Source organism: Oncorhynchus gorbuscha, linkage group LG06, assembly GCF_021184085.1.
Source record: "Oncorhynchus gorbuscha isolate QuinsamMale2020 ecotype Even-year linkage group LG06, OgorEven_v1.0, whole genome shotgun sequence".
NCBI lineage: Eukaryota > Metazoa > Chordata > Actinopteri > Salmoniformes > Salmonidae > Oncorhynchus > Oncorhynchus gorbuscha.
In genome coordinates, this window is record NC_060178.1 from 12,307,786 (window position 1) to 12,325,696 (window position 17,911).

The window sequence follows — 17,911 nt, forward strand, 5'->3', positions numbered from 1 at the left end:
TGTCATTTAAAAGGAGCTAAACTTTGTACATATGCTTCATCTTATTTATATAAGTGACATAAAACAGATTGGCAGTCAGTTGTTCAGATGTTTACCCTTCAACACATTCGTCTTCAGTGAGGATTTATGGAGGTTCGCATTCAATGTTGTATTACCGCCACAAACTGGACTGTGTATAAATACATTATATTTTGTGACACATAATATAAAAACGTACCCTACCATCTAAGAGCCAGATCTCAATTTACTGGGGGGAGGAGTGGTCCAAAATAGCTGAGGGTTGTCAAACTTATTTTTTTGCTTCGGAGAGGGTTGTGTGGTTTTTTTATTGAGGCAAGTAGGTTTTAGTAGGTTTTACTATGTAATTTCGAACCATCGTGGCCAGATTTCCTCCTCAGCTTGCATGCTCCTCCCCTATATCAAGGTGTTTTGGTACATCCCTTATGCCCTATGGTTTTCCATGTGCTAACTTTTACTATACCACAGGTATCCAATCCAGGTCAGTATAGTCTACTGGTCTACCAGCCTATCCTGGCCTATATCCACCATTCATAGTGAAGATAACGGCTGGTGGACCGTTTGTCCAGATCTGCAATGGGCTAACTAGCAATCGTAACACATATAAAAGCATTCAAAGCTGCATACATTTTCAATATGAATCGACAAGATCAAATAGGAATAGCTGATAGGCAGAGGACAGGCCAGGTGCATCATTGGTCGTGAAAGAACACACAGCTCAACAATCAACAATACAAGTATCCTCCCTAGACTATAGTAGCCTATGTGAGTGCAACATTCTACTCTAGGCTGCAGTGAAAATGTCATTTGAATAACAGCGTAAAAGCCCTGTGATTTGAATGTTTCATTCGATTTGGATCTGTTGTCGGTCTACTCGATAGTTTATAAGGTCTAGAAAGGCACAGTAGAAGGCCAGTCTGGCTGGATTCTTACTTCTGATACTGAATGCGCTGTCTGTTTCAGATTATCATTCTTCCAAGTCGTCCTAAAATAATGTGGTCACATATGCTCTGTCCCAGCAGGCTCAGTTATTCGGGAAAAAGCTCTGAGCCTAGTTCTCTCCAATCCGAGCGGATATTCCTTGCACACCTAGAACGCTTCAATATAGCCTAAATATTTATAATTTAACTTTTAAATGTATTACTTTTTACATGTGGCATAAACACAACCAGTTACAATGTTTTATCTGATTAGGCTACTTCAAAAGTCTCCTGTGGGCATGCGCACGTTCATCCAAAATTCCAGCATCGTCAAAATGGCTTGACATGATTTATTTTATTTTACTAGACAAGTCATTTAAGAACAAATTCTTATTGTCAATGACGGCCTAGGAACAGTGGGTTAACTGCCTGTTCAGGGACAGAACGACAGATTTTGTACCTTGTCAGCTCGGGGATTTGAACTTGCAACCTTTCGGTTGCTAGTCCAAAGCTAACCACTAGGCTACCCTGCCACCCCATGAGCCAGGTTTCCATCCAACCTTTTTATGCAGTGAAGTAGCCTACATGTCAGATAGAAGATGGCCTGACATCATGGGAAAGCATGCAGTTTATTAGGCTACAGATTGAATAAATGATTAACTTCACAGAGTGGTGGAAGTGCACAGTGATGAGGTTGATGCTCCTTTCAATAAATATGGAGGGTCTTATTCTGGTGACATGATGATCGATGCTTAGCTGCGAGTGTCTCGAGCACCCTCTCCGCCGTCCAATGAAGCCGCTGGGGACATCCTCTCAGTAGGGAGGTAAAAAAGGTGCGAACACCGTGCTGAAGCCCCAGATGGCCCTCCGAAAATAGTTGGCGAACCCCAGGAATCGCTGGACTGCTTTCACGGAGTTGGAGGTGGGCCATGTCCTGACTGCGCTGACGCGTTGCTCCTAAATCTCCACTCCCTCTGTGTATATGAGGTAGCCCAAAAAGGACAAGGACCGCTGGAAAAACAAACATTTCTCCTGTTTAACATGTAGATCATGCTCCAACAGTCTTCCCAGCACAGATCTGACTAATGAGACATGCTGGGCGCAGTCAGCAGAATAGACCAAAATGTTGTCTATATAAACCACTACGCCCCGTCCCAGCATGTCCCAAAACACTTTGATAATAAAGGCCTGGAAGACTGAAGAAGCATTAGACAGGCCAAAAGGCATTACGAGATACTCGTAGTGGCCTGTGGTTGTGGAAAAGGTAGTTTTCCATTCGTAGCCTGCACGAATGAGCACCAGATTGTAGGCGCTCCTCAAGTCCAGTTTCGTGAAGTACTACGCCCTGTGCATTTGTTCGATGATGGTTGGGATGAGGGGTAAAGGATAGCTGAACTTAACGGTGGCTTTATTCGGTGTTCGATAATCAATGCAGGGGCGCAGTCCCCAAAACCCTGCTGGAGTCTCTCCTGTACGTAGGTCTCCATGGCCTCGGACTCCGCACAGGAGAGGGGATAGACGTGTCCTCTCGAGAGGGCTGTGTCAGACAGAAGGTCAATGGCACAGGCCCAGGGGCGATGAGGAGGCAGGCGTGGAGCCTCGGTGGTCTGGACTTTCCACCATTGTGGTGTTGACAGACACCTCCTCTGACACTCCTGCGACCGACCCAGCAGTCTCCTCTCGGACCAGAAGATAACAAGATTAATCCAACTCAACCAGGGGAGACCTAAAACAACAGGGTGTGTGGGTGTGTCAATCATCAAAAAGGTGATCTGTTCTAAATCAGTGTAATTTCTGTCATTTGTTAGGTAGGGTAGGCACTTGCCTTTGTTGGTTTATTGCTGTTCAGAACTTTTGTCAAGGTTTAAACCATATTTCATTCCGTTGTCCAAATTGAGTTCTAACTGAACTATAATAGCCTGCTATTCCCTATAAACAATGGCCTCTCAATCCCATTTTATTAGGGTCAGATTGAAATTTGCTTGCTGGGAAGGGATGGTCCACCTTTTTTAACTAGGCAAGTCCGCTAACAACAAATTCTTATTTTCAACGACAGCCTAGGAACAGTGGGTGTTCAAGGGCATAACGACAGATTTCCATTTTCCCCCTGTTTTACAATTGCTCTTCTGTTCTTATTTTCCCTATAAACAACGGCTTAACTTACTTTTGCTATTACCTTAATAAAGTTTTGAACCTTTTTGTGAAGTTTTGTTAAGTTTAGGCTGTTATTAAGATGTATCTACTGCAAGCCTATGGCAGTGTGCACCAGCGCTCCGACTGACTCCAAATGACAGTTGAATTTGAGGTGATGAAGAATGTTTCGGGTCTACCAGAGTTACTCCTATAATCTAACAATATAATGTGTATCTTTGTACAAAATATTCTGATTGAAAATTAACAAACTAACCTCCTTCTCCGAGTCTAGATCAGTATAGCAGACGCAGTAGCCATCTAACATAATGAAATGCATGTCGCTGGCATATCTCTATCTCTCTCTTGGGATAGGCCTCAGCATCTCTTCCTTTACTGTATATAAACAGGAAACTTTGGGAAAAGGACAGGCAGACATTTCTTTATTATTCATCTGGAGCCTCCCAGCTCAACCGCTGCTATTGTGGCAAAGGTTGTTTTCCAACGTGGTGTAATGTTTTTCATGTGTATTTAATGTTCTGAACCCAATAGGAATACATCCTTTTTCCTCTGCCGGTCCAAAGCCACAAGGACCTTCAATATCTCAGCTCATCGAGCCCACATTTTCCCTCACACTCTGTCCTTTTTTAATGTGGTTCTTCTGTGGTATCTCAATATTTATACTGAACAAAAATATAAATGGAACATAAAACAATTGAAAATATTTGACTTTGTTACAGTTCATGTCAGGAAATCAGTCAATTGAAATAAATACATAAACAACAGCTGTGGTGGACAGTCCTGCAGTCATCATGCCAATTGCACAATCCCTTTAAAACTTGTGACATCTGTGGCATTGTTGTGTAACAAAACGGCACATTTTAGAATGGCCTTTTATTGTCCCTAGCACAAGGTGTACTTGTGTAATGGTCATGCTGTTTAATCAGCTTCTTGTTATGCCACACCTGTCAGGTGGATAGATTATCTTGGCAAAAGAGAAATACTCACATGGATGTAAACAAATTTGTGGACAGAATTTGAGAGAAATAATCTTTTTTGTGCATATGGAACATTTCTGGGATCTTTTATTTCAGCTCATGAAACATGGGACCAACACTTTACATGTTGAGTTTATAATTTTGTTCAGTATATATGTGGTGCCAGACATTACATGGTGACATTCATGCAAACCAGACATTGACACACATGGTAAAATAGAGATTCCTATTAGCAGAAGTGTGGACTAGTCACATTACTAGACTAGTCACATTACTGATTCTACTGCTTGCATCGGTTACCTGATGTGGAATAGAGTTACATGTAGTAATGGCTCTATATAGTACTGTGCACCTCCCAAAGTCTGTTCTGGACTTGTGGACTGTGTAGAGACCTCTGGTGGCATGTCTTGTTGGGCATGCACAGATGTCTGAGCTGTGTGCTAGTCATTTAAACAGACAGCTTGGTGCTTTCAACATGTCAATACCTCTCACAAATACAAGTAGTGATGAAGTCAGTCTCTCCTCCACTTTGAGCCAGGAGAGACTGACATGCATATTATTATTGTTTGCTGTCTTCATGGGCAGCAGGTAGCCTAGTGGTTAGAGTGTAGAGGTGGCAGGTAGCCTAGTGGTTAGAATGTAGAGGTGGCAGGTAGCCTAGTGGTTAGAGTGTAGAGGTGGCAGGTAGCCTAGTGGTTAGAGTGTAGAGGAGGCAGGTAGCCTAGTGGTTAGAGTGTAGAGGTGGCAGGTAGCCTAGTGGTTAGAGTGTAGAGGTGGCAGGTAGCCTAGTGGTTAGAGTGTAGAGGTGGCAGGTAGCCTAGTGGTTAGAGTGTAGAGGAGGCAGGTAGCCTAGTGGTTAGAGTGTAGAGGAGGCAGGTAGCCTAGTGGTTAGAGTGTAGAGGAGGCAGGTAGCCTAGTGGTTAGAGTGTAGAGGTGGCAGGTAGCCTAGTGGTTAGAGTTAGAGGAGGCAGGTAGCCTAGTGGTTAGAGTGTAGAGGAGGCAGGTAGCCTAGTGGTTAGAGTGTAGAGGAGGCAGGTAGCCTAGTGGTTAGAGTGTAGAGGAGGCAGGTAGCCTAGTGGTTAGAGTGTAGAGGAGGCAGGTAGCCTAGTGGTTAGAGTGTAGAGGAGGCAGGTAGCCTAGTGGTTAGAGTGTAGAGGAGGCAGGTAGCCTAGTGGTTAGAGTGTAGAGGAGGCAGGTAGCCTAGTGGTTAGAGTGTAGAGGAGGCAGGTAGCCTAGTGGTTAGAGTGTAGAGGAGGCAGGTAGCCTAGTGGTTAGTGCGTTGGACTAGTAACCAAAAGGTTGCAAGATTGAATCCCCGAGCTGACAAGGTAAACATCTGTCATTCTGCCCCTGAACAAGATGAAACATCTTCACACCTAGAACAGCCTCCAGGCTTCCATCATAACGGTCCATTTTGAGGGGCAGTTAGGTAAATCTAATCCAGTCTGAATCATCCTCTGGAAAAAACAGACATGCTGTGGTAATAATTACATAACCAATGTTCCAATAGTATTACAGTTGTATAGTAATCCTGTGCGAACAGGGTTTAGTGATGTTTATATAGAATAATAGGGAGGATGAACCTTCATGAATCCTGCCCCTTTTCAAGTGTCTCAACCCATAGTTTTCCAGGCTCTGGAAGCTGGCTTACAACGGGGCCCTATCTCTCTCCAGCTCTGTATTTCTGTCACTGCGTCTTCGAGTGTGTCTACTCTCCATCCACTGTCTAAATGACTCTCCCTGATCCCCCCAGGTGACTTTTCCTGGTTTCTCTGGACTTATACTGTGTCTTTGTGCCATTGTGGGTTTTTAAGCAAATACACTGTTCATTGATCACATTTCCTGACTGATCCTTAGAATAACTTCAGATCACATGATGATAATCACAAATTGTAGCAGGCATTATATACAGTCATTTCATTCAGCAAACTTTAGGATGATCATTGACAGCATTCAATATAAACATGAGTATTGCACTACACATCCAAACATGGAGTTTTTCCTGTTTTATTTTTTGTTTTGTTTTTATGCAAAAATGAGTCATGTTCAGCTGGTGAAATGTTGTTAGGGTATCTGCAAGGTTTGTGATACAAATGGTGGGCAATTAATTCCCCTGACCCTTCCAATCTCCCGTCACCTGTGACACATGACTAATTAGTGCCCACCGTTGAGAGGGGGGTCCAGGTGGGGTGCTGCTCACCTGATTGTTGGGGTGACCTGCTGGGTTGCAGTTTTCAGCTGCCATGGCTGTGTCGTGTCTGCGTCATGAAGACGGGTGCACCATCAAACCATTAGCAGGTGGGCACACAAATACACACAGCTCTACAGGGCTAATTAGCTGGGTCACTATTGGCATCCACAGCTCTATCTGGACCATCAAAGGAAACCTTTTATATTTATACTTTTGCCCGAGAGACAAGGTGCAACAGAAATGAAAAGTTCACATGAGGAAAAAAGGCCCAGCTTTGAGTTGAGCGAGTGAGAGCTGCTTAATTTCCCTCAAGAGCAGCTCCTATTTTCCTCATGTCTCTCCCAATGGAGGAAATCAATCACATGATACTTATTGAGAGTGTGACCTTTGACCTTGAGAGTACCACCCCTGTTCATTAGGAAACAATTGAGAGCATCTTTCCTCTCCAAATTGAGTGGGTTTGGGGGATAGGTATTTGAACTGGCGATCCTCCTTATTATGGATGACGTCTGAAATCTCTGCTTACAGCTGACTTACTCATCCCCACGTCATCCCACCTCTGCACTGAGTTGAAGAGTGGCAGGATGGTGGAGAGGTCGATTCTGAAAGTGCAGGAATAGAGTTCTGATTTATTTTGTTGATGTGTGTGTGTGTGTGTGTGCGCACGTGTGTGCGTGCGTGAGAGTGAGAGAAAGAGAGAGAACAGGAGATAGAAAGAGAGAGAGAATGGGAGAGAGAATGATAGGGAGAATAGGAGCGAGAGACCAAGAGAGAAATGGATAATGCCTATAGTTGTGTATAGTTGTTTTAACCATTAACTATATCAAACAGTACATATTCTAATAGCCATATTCCAAAGGAGATATATTCAGTTATGTCTCTTTGGATGATTTTCATTTCAGTCCTCCTAAAACAATAGTCTGGGGAAATCAGATATCACCCCACTTGGGACTTCATAAAACCAATGGATTACTTTCTTTAGTAAACAGACCCTCAGTGCTGGCTGATGTTGAAAATACTCTTGATTGGAATTGTGCCTTCTTAATGGCCTGTGTTAAAGGTCTGTGTTAAAAGCTGAAACTCGATACGTGTTCCTAAGGGTCAATAAAAATCATGGCCAAATAGAGCATCATTACCATGGTCCCTACTGCAATTCAGCTCTGAATTATGCTTTGACTATAGAAATTGGAAATTGTTTGTTTATAGGTCACACATAATGAAGCTTCCGTTTATGACCAAGTGAGAACAAGGTTATTATTAGAGATCTCTGTCAACACAGGAGGCAGATATTCCATTTGATGCAATATCTAGTTCTACCCGTTGACTCTGCATTCTCCATGCATGTCAGATAGCCTGAGTTTAGTGTAGAATATAGATTTGTGAACCTCCACCCCCTTGTTAACTCAAAGCAGAGGAGGGCGTTGTAGCGATCAACCTCTCAGCCTCCTTAACGCTGGGTTCATTTCACTCATCCAGGGAACCTCCTTTAAGCCCATATTCATTAGGTTCAATTTTATTTATTTTTATTTTACCTTTATTTAACTAGGCAAGTCAGTTAAGAACAAATTCTTATTTTCAATGACGGCCTAGGAACAGTGGGTTAATTGCCTGTTCAGGGGCAGAATGACAGATTTGTACCTTGTCAGCTCTGAGGTTTTGAACTTGCAACCTTCTAGTTACTAATCCAACACTCTAACCACTAGGCTACCCTGCCGCTACTCTGAAGAGAAAGAAGTGTTTGGTCTGTTCGACCCAGTGGATAATGCAGTCTCTCCAACATGGTGAAACGATAGGTTTTAACTAACGATTCCTAACACCACCAGTTATTGGTGGGTAGTTGACCTCATTCCCACGCTATTGATTTTGAGATGCCTGGGTAATTCATTTGAAAACTGGGCTGCTGTTGGGGAAAGCAACTAAAGGATAGTGTAGCAATGATGAGATCTCATTTCATGGGCAGTGAACTAGACGTTGTGTAGGGATATCTAAGGGTCAACTTGGTCTCATAATAGAACGATAAAGAAATTCAAATTCGCAACAGCCTAGTTTACAGTAAATGCAAGCGCATGTTAGGATAAGGTTAGGTTTAGGCATGCTAGCGATTGGTTAATGCAATGGTTAGGCGAATGGTTAATGCAATGGTTAGGCGATTGGTTAATGCAGTCTGTGGCCAGTTGTTTCCCTCTCCATGGTTCACCCTGGCGTTTTGGTTAATGCAATGGTTAGGCGATTGGTTAATGCAATGGTTAGGCGATTGGTCAATGCAATGGTTAGGCGATTGGACAGTTTAATACTCCGGGCAGCCCACTGAGTGTCACGCAGTTAATGTTCTCTCTCCAACCCCACACATACTCAATGGTTAGGCGATTGTTTAATGCAATGGTTAGGCGATTGGTTAATGCAATGGTTAGGCGATTGGTCAATGCAATGGTTAGGCGATTGTTTAATGCAATGGTTAGGCGATTGTTTAATGCAATGGTTAGGCGATTGGTCAATGCAATGATTAGGCGATTGGTCAATGCAATGGTTAGGCGATTGGTCAATGCAATGGTTAGGCGATTGTTTAATGCAATGGTTAGGCGATTGGTTAATGCAATGGTTAGGTTTACACCTGTTGTTTTGGGATTGGTCAATGCAATGGTTATGTCTGCCATCCCTCCCATTTCTTCTGATTGGTCAATGCAATGGTTAGGCGATTGGTTAATGCAATGGTTAGGCGATTGGTTAATGCAATGGTTAGGCGATTGGTCAATGCAATGGTTAGGCGATTGTTTAATGCAATGGTTAGGCGATTGGTCAATGCAATGGTTAGGCGATTGTTTAATGCAATGGTTAGGCGAATGGTTAATGCAATGGTTAGGCGATTGGTTAATGCAATGGTTAGGCTGAGAAGTGCTCTTTTCATGTCTCCTCCGTTACTTTTCTCGGTTCCGTTATTTCCGCTGAAGGAATGGTTAATGCAATGGTTAGGCGATTGGTTAATGTAATGGTTAGGCGATTGGTTAATGTAATGGTTAGGCGATTGGTTAATGTAATGGTTAGGCGATTGGTTAATGTAATGGTTAGGCGATTGGTTAATGCAATGGTTAGGCTAAAAGATAAAAAACAAAAACACCTGGATTCAAACAGCATCGGCCCATTTGAGGATATTCCAGTATGCTTGTTTCATTAGAGTAACGATATTGGGACAAATATGTTTCAGTGCTGCCATCTCTGTCATGGCCACCCAAAGTACATGCTCTAAACTAATCTTGCCTGTGTGTGTGCTGTATCGTGTGTATGTGTATCTGTACGTACGTGTGTGTGTGTGTATGAGCAGCAGGATGCACTCACTCCAGGTGGACTCGGTGCAGCGCTGGATGGAGGACCTGCGTCACATGACGGAGGTGGAGTGCATGTGTGTTCTGCAGGCCAAGGCCATTGGCGTGGAGGAGGATGCGCAGGGTGAGCTCATCGTGGCCACGCGGGACCATGTGGCCCGCGACAACCTGCAGACGCTGCTGCGGCGGGCGCTGGTGGTCAGCACAGAGCTGGGCAAGATGTTCCAGCGGCTGGAGAAGGGCCGCTGGCAGCGGGTCCACAGCACGGCCGTCCGGGCCAACTGCCACGTGCGCTCGCTGGTGCATGAGTATAGCGCCGCCCGTAACACCCCCTCAGAGATGCAGAAGGTGAGGATGGAGGGAGAAGTGGACTGGTCTGGGTAGGAGGGAGGGGGGGAGAGGATGGAGGCAGAAGTGGACTGGTCTGGGTAGGAGGGATGGGGGGGATGGAGGCAGAAGTGGACTGGTCTGGGTAGGAGGGAGGGAGGGAGGGAGGGAGGGAGGGAGGGAGGGAGGGAGGGAGGGAGGGAGGGAGGGAGGGAGGGAGGAGGGAGGGAGGTGGGGAGGGAGGGAGGGAGGGGAGAGAGAAGTGGACTGGTCTGGGTTGGAGGGAGGGAGGAGGGAGAAGTGGACTGGTCTGGGTAGGAGGGAGGGAGGAGGGAGGGAGGGGGGATGGAGGGAGAAGTGGACTGGTCTGGGTAGGAGGGAGGGGGAGAGGATGGAGGCAGAAGTGGACTGGTCTGGGTAGGAGGGAGGGGGGGGGATGGAGGCAGAAGTGGACTGGTCTGGGTAGGAGGGAGGGAGGGAGGGGGAGGGAGGGAGGGAGGGAGGGAGGGAGGGAGGGAGGGAGGGAGGGAGGGAGGGAGGGAGGGAGGGAGGGAGGGAGAGAGAAGTGGACTGGTCTGGGTTGGAGGGAGGGAGGAGGGAGAAGTGGACTGGTCTGGGTAGGAGGGAGGGAGGAGGGAGGGAGGGGGGATGGAGGGAGAAGTGGACTGGTCTGGGTAGGAGGGAGGGGGAGAGGATGGAGGCAGAAGTGGACTGGTCTGGGTAGGAGGGAGGGGGGAGGATGGAGGCAGAAGTGGACTGGTCTGGGTAGGAGGGAGGGAGGGAGGGAGGGAGGGAGGGAGGGAGGGAGGGAGGGAGGGAGGGAGGGAGGGAGGGAGAAGTGGACTGGTCTGGGTTGGAGGGAGGGAGGAGGGAGAAGTGGACTGGTCTGGGTAGGAGGGAGGGAGGATGGAGGGAGGGGGGATGGAGGGAGAAGTGGACTGGTCTGGGTAGGAGGGAGGGGGGTGGAGGCAGAAGTGGACTGGTCTGGGTAGGAGGGAGGGAGGGAGGGAGGAGGATGGAGGGAATAATTCGGGAATAATTCAGATATTATCCAGAGAGTCCCGGGAAATACTGAAAAATCAGAAGTCCCCATTTAAAGCGGTTCAAAACCAAAATATGGTCACTATGCCAGGGTTCTCCTCAAATAAGAGGGGCTCTGCGACCCTTGTCAGCGTGGCTGCGCCACCATGTAAAGATTCCAGAGCAAATTAAACTGATATTTAGTAATATTAGGGTAATTATCTTTAATCACTAATTACATTGTTGTGAATTGTGAAACAGGCCGTTCATAAAACCAGGACATGTTCCTGAATTAATTCAGCACATTTCAGCAGTAGACTATCTCAATGCAGAGTGCGCTCAGGACGCACCCGAGTAGGCTGTAGCATCATCAAATCACAGAAACTTTTTTAAACTCCAGAGTGGCGCAGCGGTCAAGGCACTGCATCTCAGTGCTAGATGTGTCCCTACAGACCTTGGTTCGATCCAGGGCTGTATCACAACTGGCCGTGATCGGGAGTCACATAGGGCGCTGCACAATTGGCCCAACGTCGTTCGGGGAGGGTTTGGTCGTATAATAATAATTTGCTCTTAACTGAATTGCCTAGTTAAATAAAATAAAAAAACAGCAGTCAAAAAAAAGTCAAATGACCAAAGTTGCTAAGCTTGCTAGATAACCTCCTCCAACTAATGACAGAATACTTCCTATATTTGGCTAGATGATTATACAGATAGCAGGGCAGCTCATGGATAATGGGGAGATGAAGAGAGGATATGGTTTAAATATCACACACATTCTCTCCCGAAGCTCTGGTATGGGCAGCAACACGAGACAGAGTAGCGAGGGAAATGTTTTAGCTGTATTTTGACATGCATAGGCGAAAGACGTGGTTTGATAATGTAACCTATGGACTACAGAATAAAGTTAGGAATTTGTATGCGCGATAGGAGTCAGGATTTGTATGCGCGATAGGAGTCAGGATTTGTATGCGCAATAGGAGTCAGGATTTGTATGCGCGATATGAGTCAGGATTTGTATGCGCGATAGGAGTCAGGATTTGTATGCGCGATATGAGTCAGGATTTGTATGCGCGATATGAGTCAGGATTTGTATGCGCCATAGGAGTCAGGATTTGTATGCGCAATAGGAGTCAGGATTTGTATGCGCAATAGGAGTCAGGATTTGTATGCGCAATAGGAGTCAGGATTTGTATGCGCGATAGGAGTCAGGATTTGTATGCGCCATAGGAGTCAGGATTTGTATGCGCAATAGGAGTCAGGATTTGTATGCGCAATAGGAGTCAGGATTTGTATGCGCGATAGGAGTCAGGATTTGTATGCGCGATATGAGTCAGGATTTGGGTTGTTTAGCTTCTTCTCTGCTGTACATTTGAACATTGGCCGCATGTAAATGTTCACTATTACACATCACATAAGCTATTCATGCCAAGAGCAAAATTCTGACTAAAATAATATGAAAACGAATCTCTGAGAGCCCCCTGTCTGGTTCCATCTAGGACGGGCTGTTGAAGAAATGAGCTGCCTCTGATGAGCCTCCCCCTCCAGTAGTTTGTGCAGGTTTCCTGTCAAGTGAAATCACAGTTGCATTGTATGATAGGGAGTACTCACCTCATCCATTTTAAAATGATGTGGGGAAGTTCTGCTTCTTTTACATACAGCTACTCATCCCACAGGACATTTTGTGCGTTTCTCTGTGTGCGCATAAAGGGATGACCACTAATTGGAGAATGACATTGTTTTCTGCTTTATGTGGGTGTTCTACTTTCTGTGTGTGTCTAATGTTTGTCTCATCATTGTAACCTGAAATGTGTGTTCCTCCTCTTTGAGTGCAGTATGAGAAGTCTTTGCTTGAGAAGTGCATGGAGCTGACCACCATAACAGAGAAGTAAAACATTCATACAGAACCTTCTAATGACCTCTGAATATTGTCGTACACATTTGAATACAGTAGCTCACATACAGTAAGTGTTTATGTTCAAGGTTTATCCAAACCCTCTCTTCTACAGATGCCTTCATACTGAGGACGAATTCTTCCTGAAGTCCATGAGGGAGGCCATTAACGAGATTCTCACCGATGTCAGCGATTCATTCAGCCACATGATTGACATGGCCCTGGCCAACGAGATCCAGGTATGAGGCTTTGACCACACCCATAACTCTCTTTTTTAGTCATAAATAGGCCTTCAACACAAATCAAATCCAAATTTCATTGGTCACATACATGTGGTTAGCAGATGTAGCGAGTGATTGTGGTGCTTGTGGTTCTAGTTCCGAACATGCAGTAATATCTATCTAACAAGTAATCTATCAATTCCCCAACTACTACCTAATAAACACAAGTGTAAAGGAATGAATGGGAATATGTACATATAAATATATGGATGAGCGATGGCCGAACGGCATAGGCAAGATGCAGTAGATGGTATAGAGTTAAACATATGAGATGAGTAATGTAGGGTATGTAAACATTATATAAAGTGGCATTGTTTAAATTGACTAGTGATACATTTATTACATCCAATTTGTAATTATTAAAGTGGCTGGAGTTGAGTCAGTGTGTTAGAGGCCGCCATTCAATGTTAGTGGTGGCTGTTTAACAGTCTGATGGCCTTGAGATAGAAGCTGTTTTTCAGTCTCTCGGTCCCTGCTTTGATGCACCTGTACTGACCTCGCCTTCTGGATGATAGCGGGGTGAACAGGCAGTGGCTCGGGTGGTTGTTGTCCTTGATGATCTTTATGGCCTTCCTGTGACATCGGGTGGTGTAGGTGTCCTGGAGGGCAGGGAGTTTCCACCTGGTGATGCGTTGTGCAGACCTCACTACCCTCTGGAGAGCCTTACAGTTGTGGGGGGAGCAGTTTCCTTATCAGGCGGTGATACAGCCCGACAGGATGTTCTCGATTGTGCATCTGTAAAAGTTTGTGAGTGTTTTCAGTGACAAGCCAAATTTCTTCAGCCTCCTGAGGTTGAAGAGGCGCTGTTGCGCCTTCTTCACCACACTGTCTGTGTGGGTGGACCATTTCAGTTTGTCCGTGATGTGTACACCAAGGAACTTAAAACTTTCCACCTTCTCCACTACTGTAAGTCGATGTGGATAGGCACCACACTCCGAGGGCCCTCACCTCCTCCTTGTAGGCCGTCTCGTCGTTGTTGGTAATCAAGCCTACCACTGTAGTGTTGTCTGCAAGCTAGATGATTGAGTTGCCGGCGTGCATGGTATTTTGGTATTTTGTGTTTAAGAACTTCAAGTGGAGCCAAGGCTCTTTCATTGCCGAAAGAATGAAAACAAACGGTTCGTGTTTTGAAGAACAAACACGTCCGAAAATAGTTGACTTGAGTTGTACTTTTGACAGACAAAAACGGACGATGATGTCATCTACGATTTCATCCGTGTTCCTGCATCCGAGTGTGTAGCCTTATTCATTCCTGATGTGTTTGACACACACACACACACACACACACACACACACACACACACACACACACACACACACACACACACACACACACACACACACACACACACACACACACACACACACACACACACACACACACACAATCTTTCCCATTCCTGACCAGCCTGTAAGTCTCCCTGATGTATTGTTATACTAAAAACCAACTAGCACAGTTCAGGAAAGGTGAATACAAAGGTAAACATTTGCACAATTTTATATAGCCACTATAATAGGTGATTACATCATTCCTGTATCGCTGGTTTGGAATAATGAAAACCAATAGGGATTTCATTGGACTTTCTACTCGATTTAGACTTTCTACTCGATTTAGACTTTCTACTCGATTCACTCCAGTGTTAATTTGCTCAGCTGTAATTACTTCGCTACTACGGCCTATTTATTGCCTTACCTCCTCACGCCATTTGCACACACTGTTTATAGACTTTATTTTCTATTGTGTTAGTGACTGTATGTTTGTTTATTCCATGTGTAACTCTGTGTTGTTGTTTGTCGCACTGCTTTGCTTTATCTTGGCCAGGTCGCAGTTGTAAATGAGAACGTGTTTCTCAACTAGCCTACCTGGTTAAATAAAGGTGAAATAAAACAAATAAAAAAATTATTATAATAAATGATCACAACAGTATGAACTGCAGTGGTGTAAAGTACTTAAGAGTGGGTTCGTAAATTCAATCTGGAGTGCGCTCAGAGTGCCCTCTGGGCGTTTGTAAATTCAGAGCGTTGTCAGATTATCCGTTCGTAAATTCAGGAGTAGGGTTGATCCGAGCGTTCTGGCCTCACAATGGCAGTCAAGCACCCAAGCTTTTTCCAGACACAAATGAGAGAACACCTCCCTCAGACCATTTTACTCGCCGTAGCAGAGCTGGCTAAACTGTTTTCATGTTATCAAGAGTGTTGGTGACTGTAACTGTGCTGCTGGAAACAATTTAATTACGTTTTTTTGTCAACGTTTAGTGACACCGGCCCTATTCAACGAGTGTTGAGCGTTCGTAAATTTGTTAGTTATTCTGCGCTCTGGTACACTCAGACGAGAGGGCTCTGAAATCAGAGTAGATAGCCAGAGTGAATTTCCAATCTAAAAGTACTTTACTATTTATATTTTGGACAACTTTAACTAACTCCAATGCATTCTTAATGAATGAATACTTTTTACTCCATACATTTTTCCTGACACCCAAAAGTACATTTTGAATGCTTAGTAGGACAGGAAAATTGTCAAATTTACACACTTATTGTAACGGCTTTCTTCCTGGGAAGGAGAGGCGGACCAAAACGCAGCGTGGTTAGAGTTCATGTTATTTTAATAAGGTAACGCAACATGAACAGAATACAAGACAATAAACGTGCAAACCGAAACAGTATTAACTGGTGCAGAAAACACAAAGACAGGAAACAATCACCCACAAAACCCAACACAAAACAAGCTACCTAAATACGGTTCCCAATCAGAGACAATGACTAACACCTGCCTCTGATTGGGAACCATATCAGGCCAACCACAGAAACAGACAAACTAGACACACAACATAGAATGCCCACCCAGCTCATGTCCTGACCAACACTAAAACAAGGAAAACACACACGAACTATGGTCAGAACGTGACACTTATCAAGAGAACATCCTTGGTCTTCCCTATCGCCTTTGATCTGGCGGAATCACTAAACACAAATGCTTAGTTTGTAAATTATATTTGCGTGTTGGAGTGTTCCCCTGGCAATCCGTACATTTGAAAAACAAGAAAATAGTGCCGTCTGGTTTGCTTAATATAAGGAATTTGAAATTATTTTAACTTTTGATACTATATTATATTATATATTTTAGCAATTCAATTTACTTTTAATACTTAACTATATTTCAAACCAAATGCTTTTAGACTTTTACATTAGTAGTACTTTACTGGGTGACTCACTTTTACTTGAGTCATTTTCTATTAAGGTATCTTTACTTTTACTCAAGTATAATAATTGGGTATTTTTTCCACCACTGATGAACTGGTATTAACGAATTGCATATTGAGTTCAATAGAAAATGTAACCCTTATTCAGATAATTAATTTACACTCAGTTTAAATATCCATAATATTATCATTAATTAGTTCTAATATTGATCTTCTATATCGTATAAATTCAGAACTTACTCCTTTCACTGAAATTTCACTTTGCTGTTTCCCTTTCGGGAAAGAGATGTCTCAATGGTCTGTCTGTGGTTTGGCACTCATGTGTGTTTGTGTGTGTGTGCCGGTCCTCTCCAGATCCTGATCAGGAAGATTGAGTCGTCAGACAGTGTGTACACCATAGGCAGTGACATCAGCAACCTGCTCTCACTCACCCAGGATGGCCCGCAGCTCTGCAGAATCATCGCTAAGGTGAGACACACCCCCTCAGACAGACACACCCCCTCAGACAGACACACCCCCTCAGACAGACACACCCCCTCAGACAGACACACCCCCTCAGACAGACACACCCCCTCAGACAGACACACCCCCTCAGACAGACACACCCCTCTGTCTGCATATACGTAGGATAACGGGTCATCTGAGGGGATGATGTTCTGGGCCGTGTTCATTAGGGACATAAATGTTTCTTTTTGTTTGTTCATGCAACTGTGGTGCCTAATGAACATGACCCTGCTACAGTCCCCATGTTCACACAGTTCCACCTCTCTTGGCCATCCACTTCCCCATCCCTCCAGATGAACCATTGGCCCAATCCCAAACAGATCCACGGGTCCCTGTAAATCCCTGTTCACTCTTCCTTGCAGACCGTAAAGGAGCTAAGGATGGGTTTGGGATTGGGCAATCAGTCCTGCCCACCTACCACCCACCCACCTACCATACTATACATATACAGTATATCTGTATATCAGTATATCTGGGTGGCAGCGTAGCCTAGTGGTTAAAGCTGTTGGACTCGTAACCAGAAGGTTGCAAGTTCAAACCCCTGACCTGACAAGGTACAAATCTGTCGTTCTGCCCCTGAACAGGCACTTAACCCACTGTTCCTAGGCCATCATTGAAAATAATAATTTGTTCTTAACTGACTTGCCTAGTTAAATAAAGGTTAAAAAAAAGAAATCTCTATAGCTACATAGTCATATGCTCCAAGAGATAAGAGGGGACAGGGCAGACACTACGTCCCTGTGGTCTTTAGACAACCAGAGGCTTCCAGGATTCACTTGATAAGACTCTTCCGGGTGGGAGACTCAGCCCATCAACTTAACACAAGTGCACACACACACATTACACACAAAAGCAAGCTTCCTTGTTGCCAGATGAGATCAGTAGTGTCAGTTCCCATTAGTAATGGGCATTGATCACACAGACTGCCTGCCTCTGTTTAATCTATCACTCCCATCTACCTTCCTTCATACAGCATCTCTGGTTGGTTAAGAAATAATTCCTGGGCCTCCCGAGTGGCGCAGAGGTCTAAGGCACAGCATCGCAATGCTTGAGGCGCCACTACAGATCCGGATTCGATCCCAGGCTGTATCACAACCGGGCATGACTGGGA

The 17,911-nt window shown here is 44.7% G+C and overlaps 1 protein-coding gene across 3 annotated transcripts in view; it reads left to right on the forward strand.

The window, feature by feature from the left end:
- The window catches only part of LOC124037548 (protein inscuteable homolog), a 101,398-nt gene that overhangs the window by 63,175 nt on the left and 20,312 nt on the right, over positions 1-17,911 (forward strand). For all 3 annotated transcript variants that reach the window (XM_046352354.1, XM_046352356.1, XM_046352355.1), the window contains exons 3-6: positions 9,577-9,925; positions 12,757-12,809; positions 12,931-13,054; positions 16,651-16,764. In XM_046352354.1, coding sequence (XP_046208310.1) covers positions 9,577-9,925; positions 12,757-12,809; positions 12,931-13,054; positions 16,651-16,764 — 640 coding nt within the window. The remainder of the gene's footprint in view (positions 1-9,576; positions 9,926-12,756; positions 12,810-12,930; positions 13,055-16,650; positions 16,765-17,911) is intronic.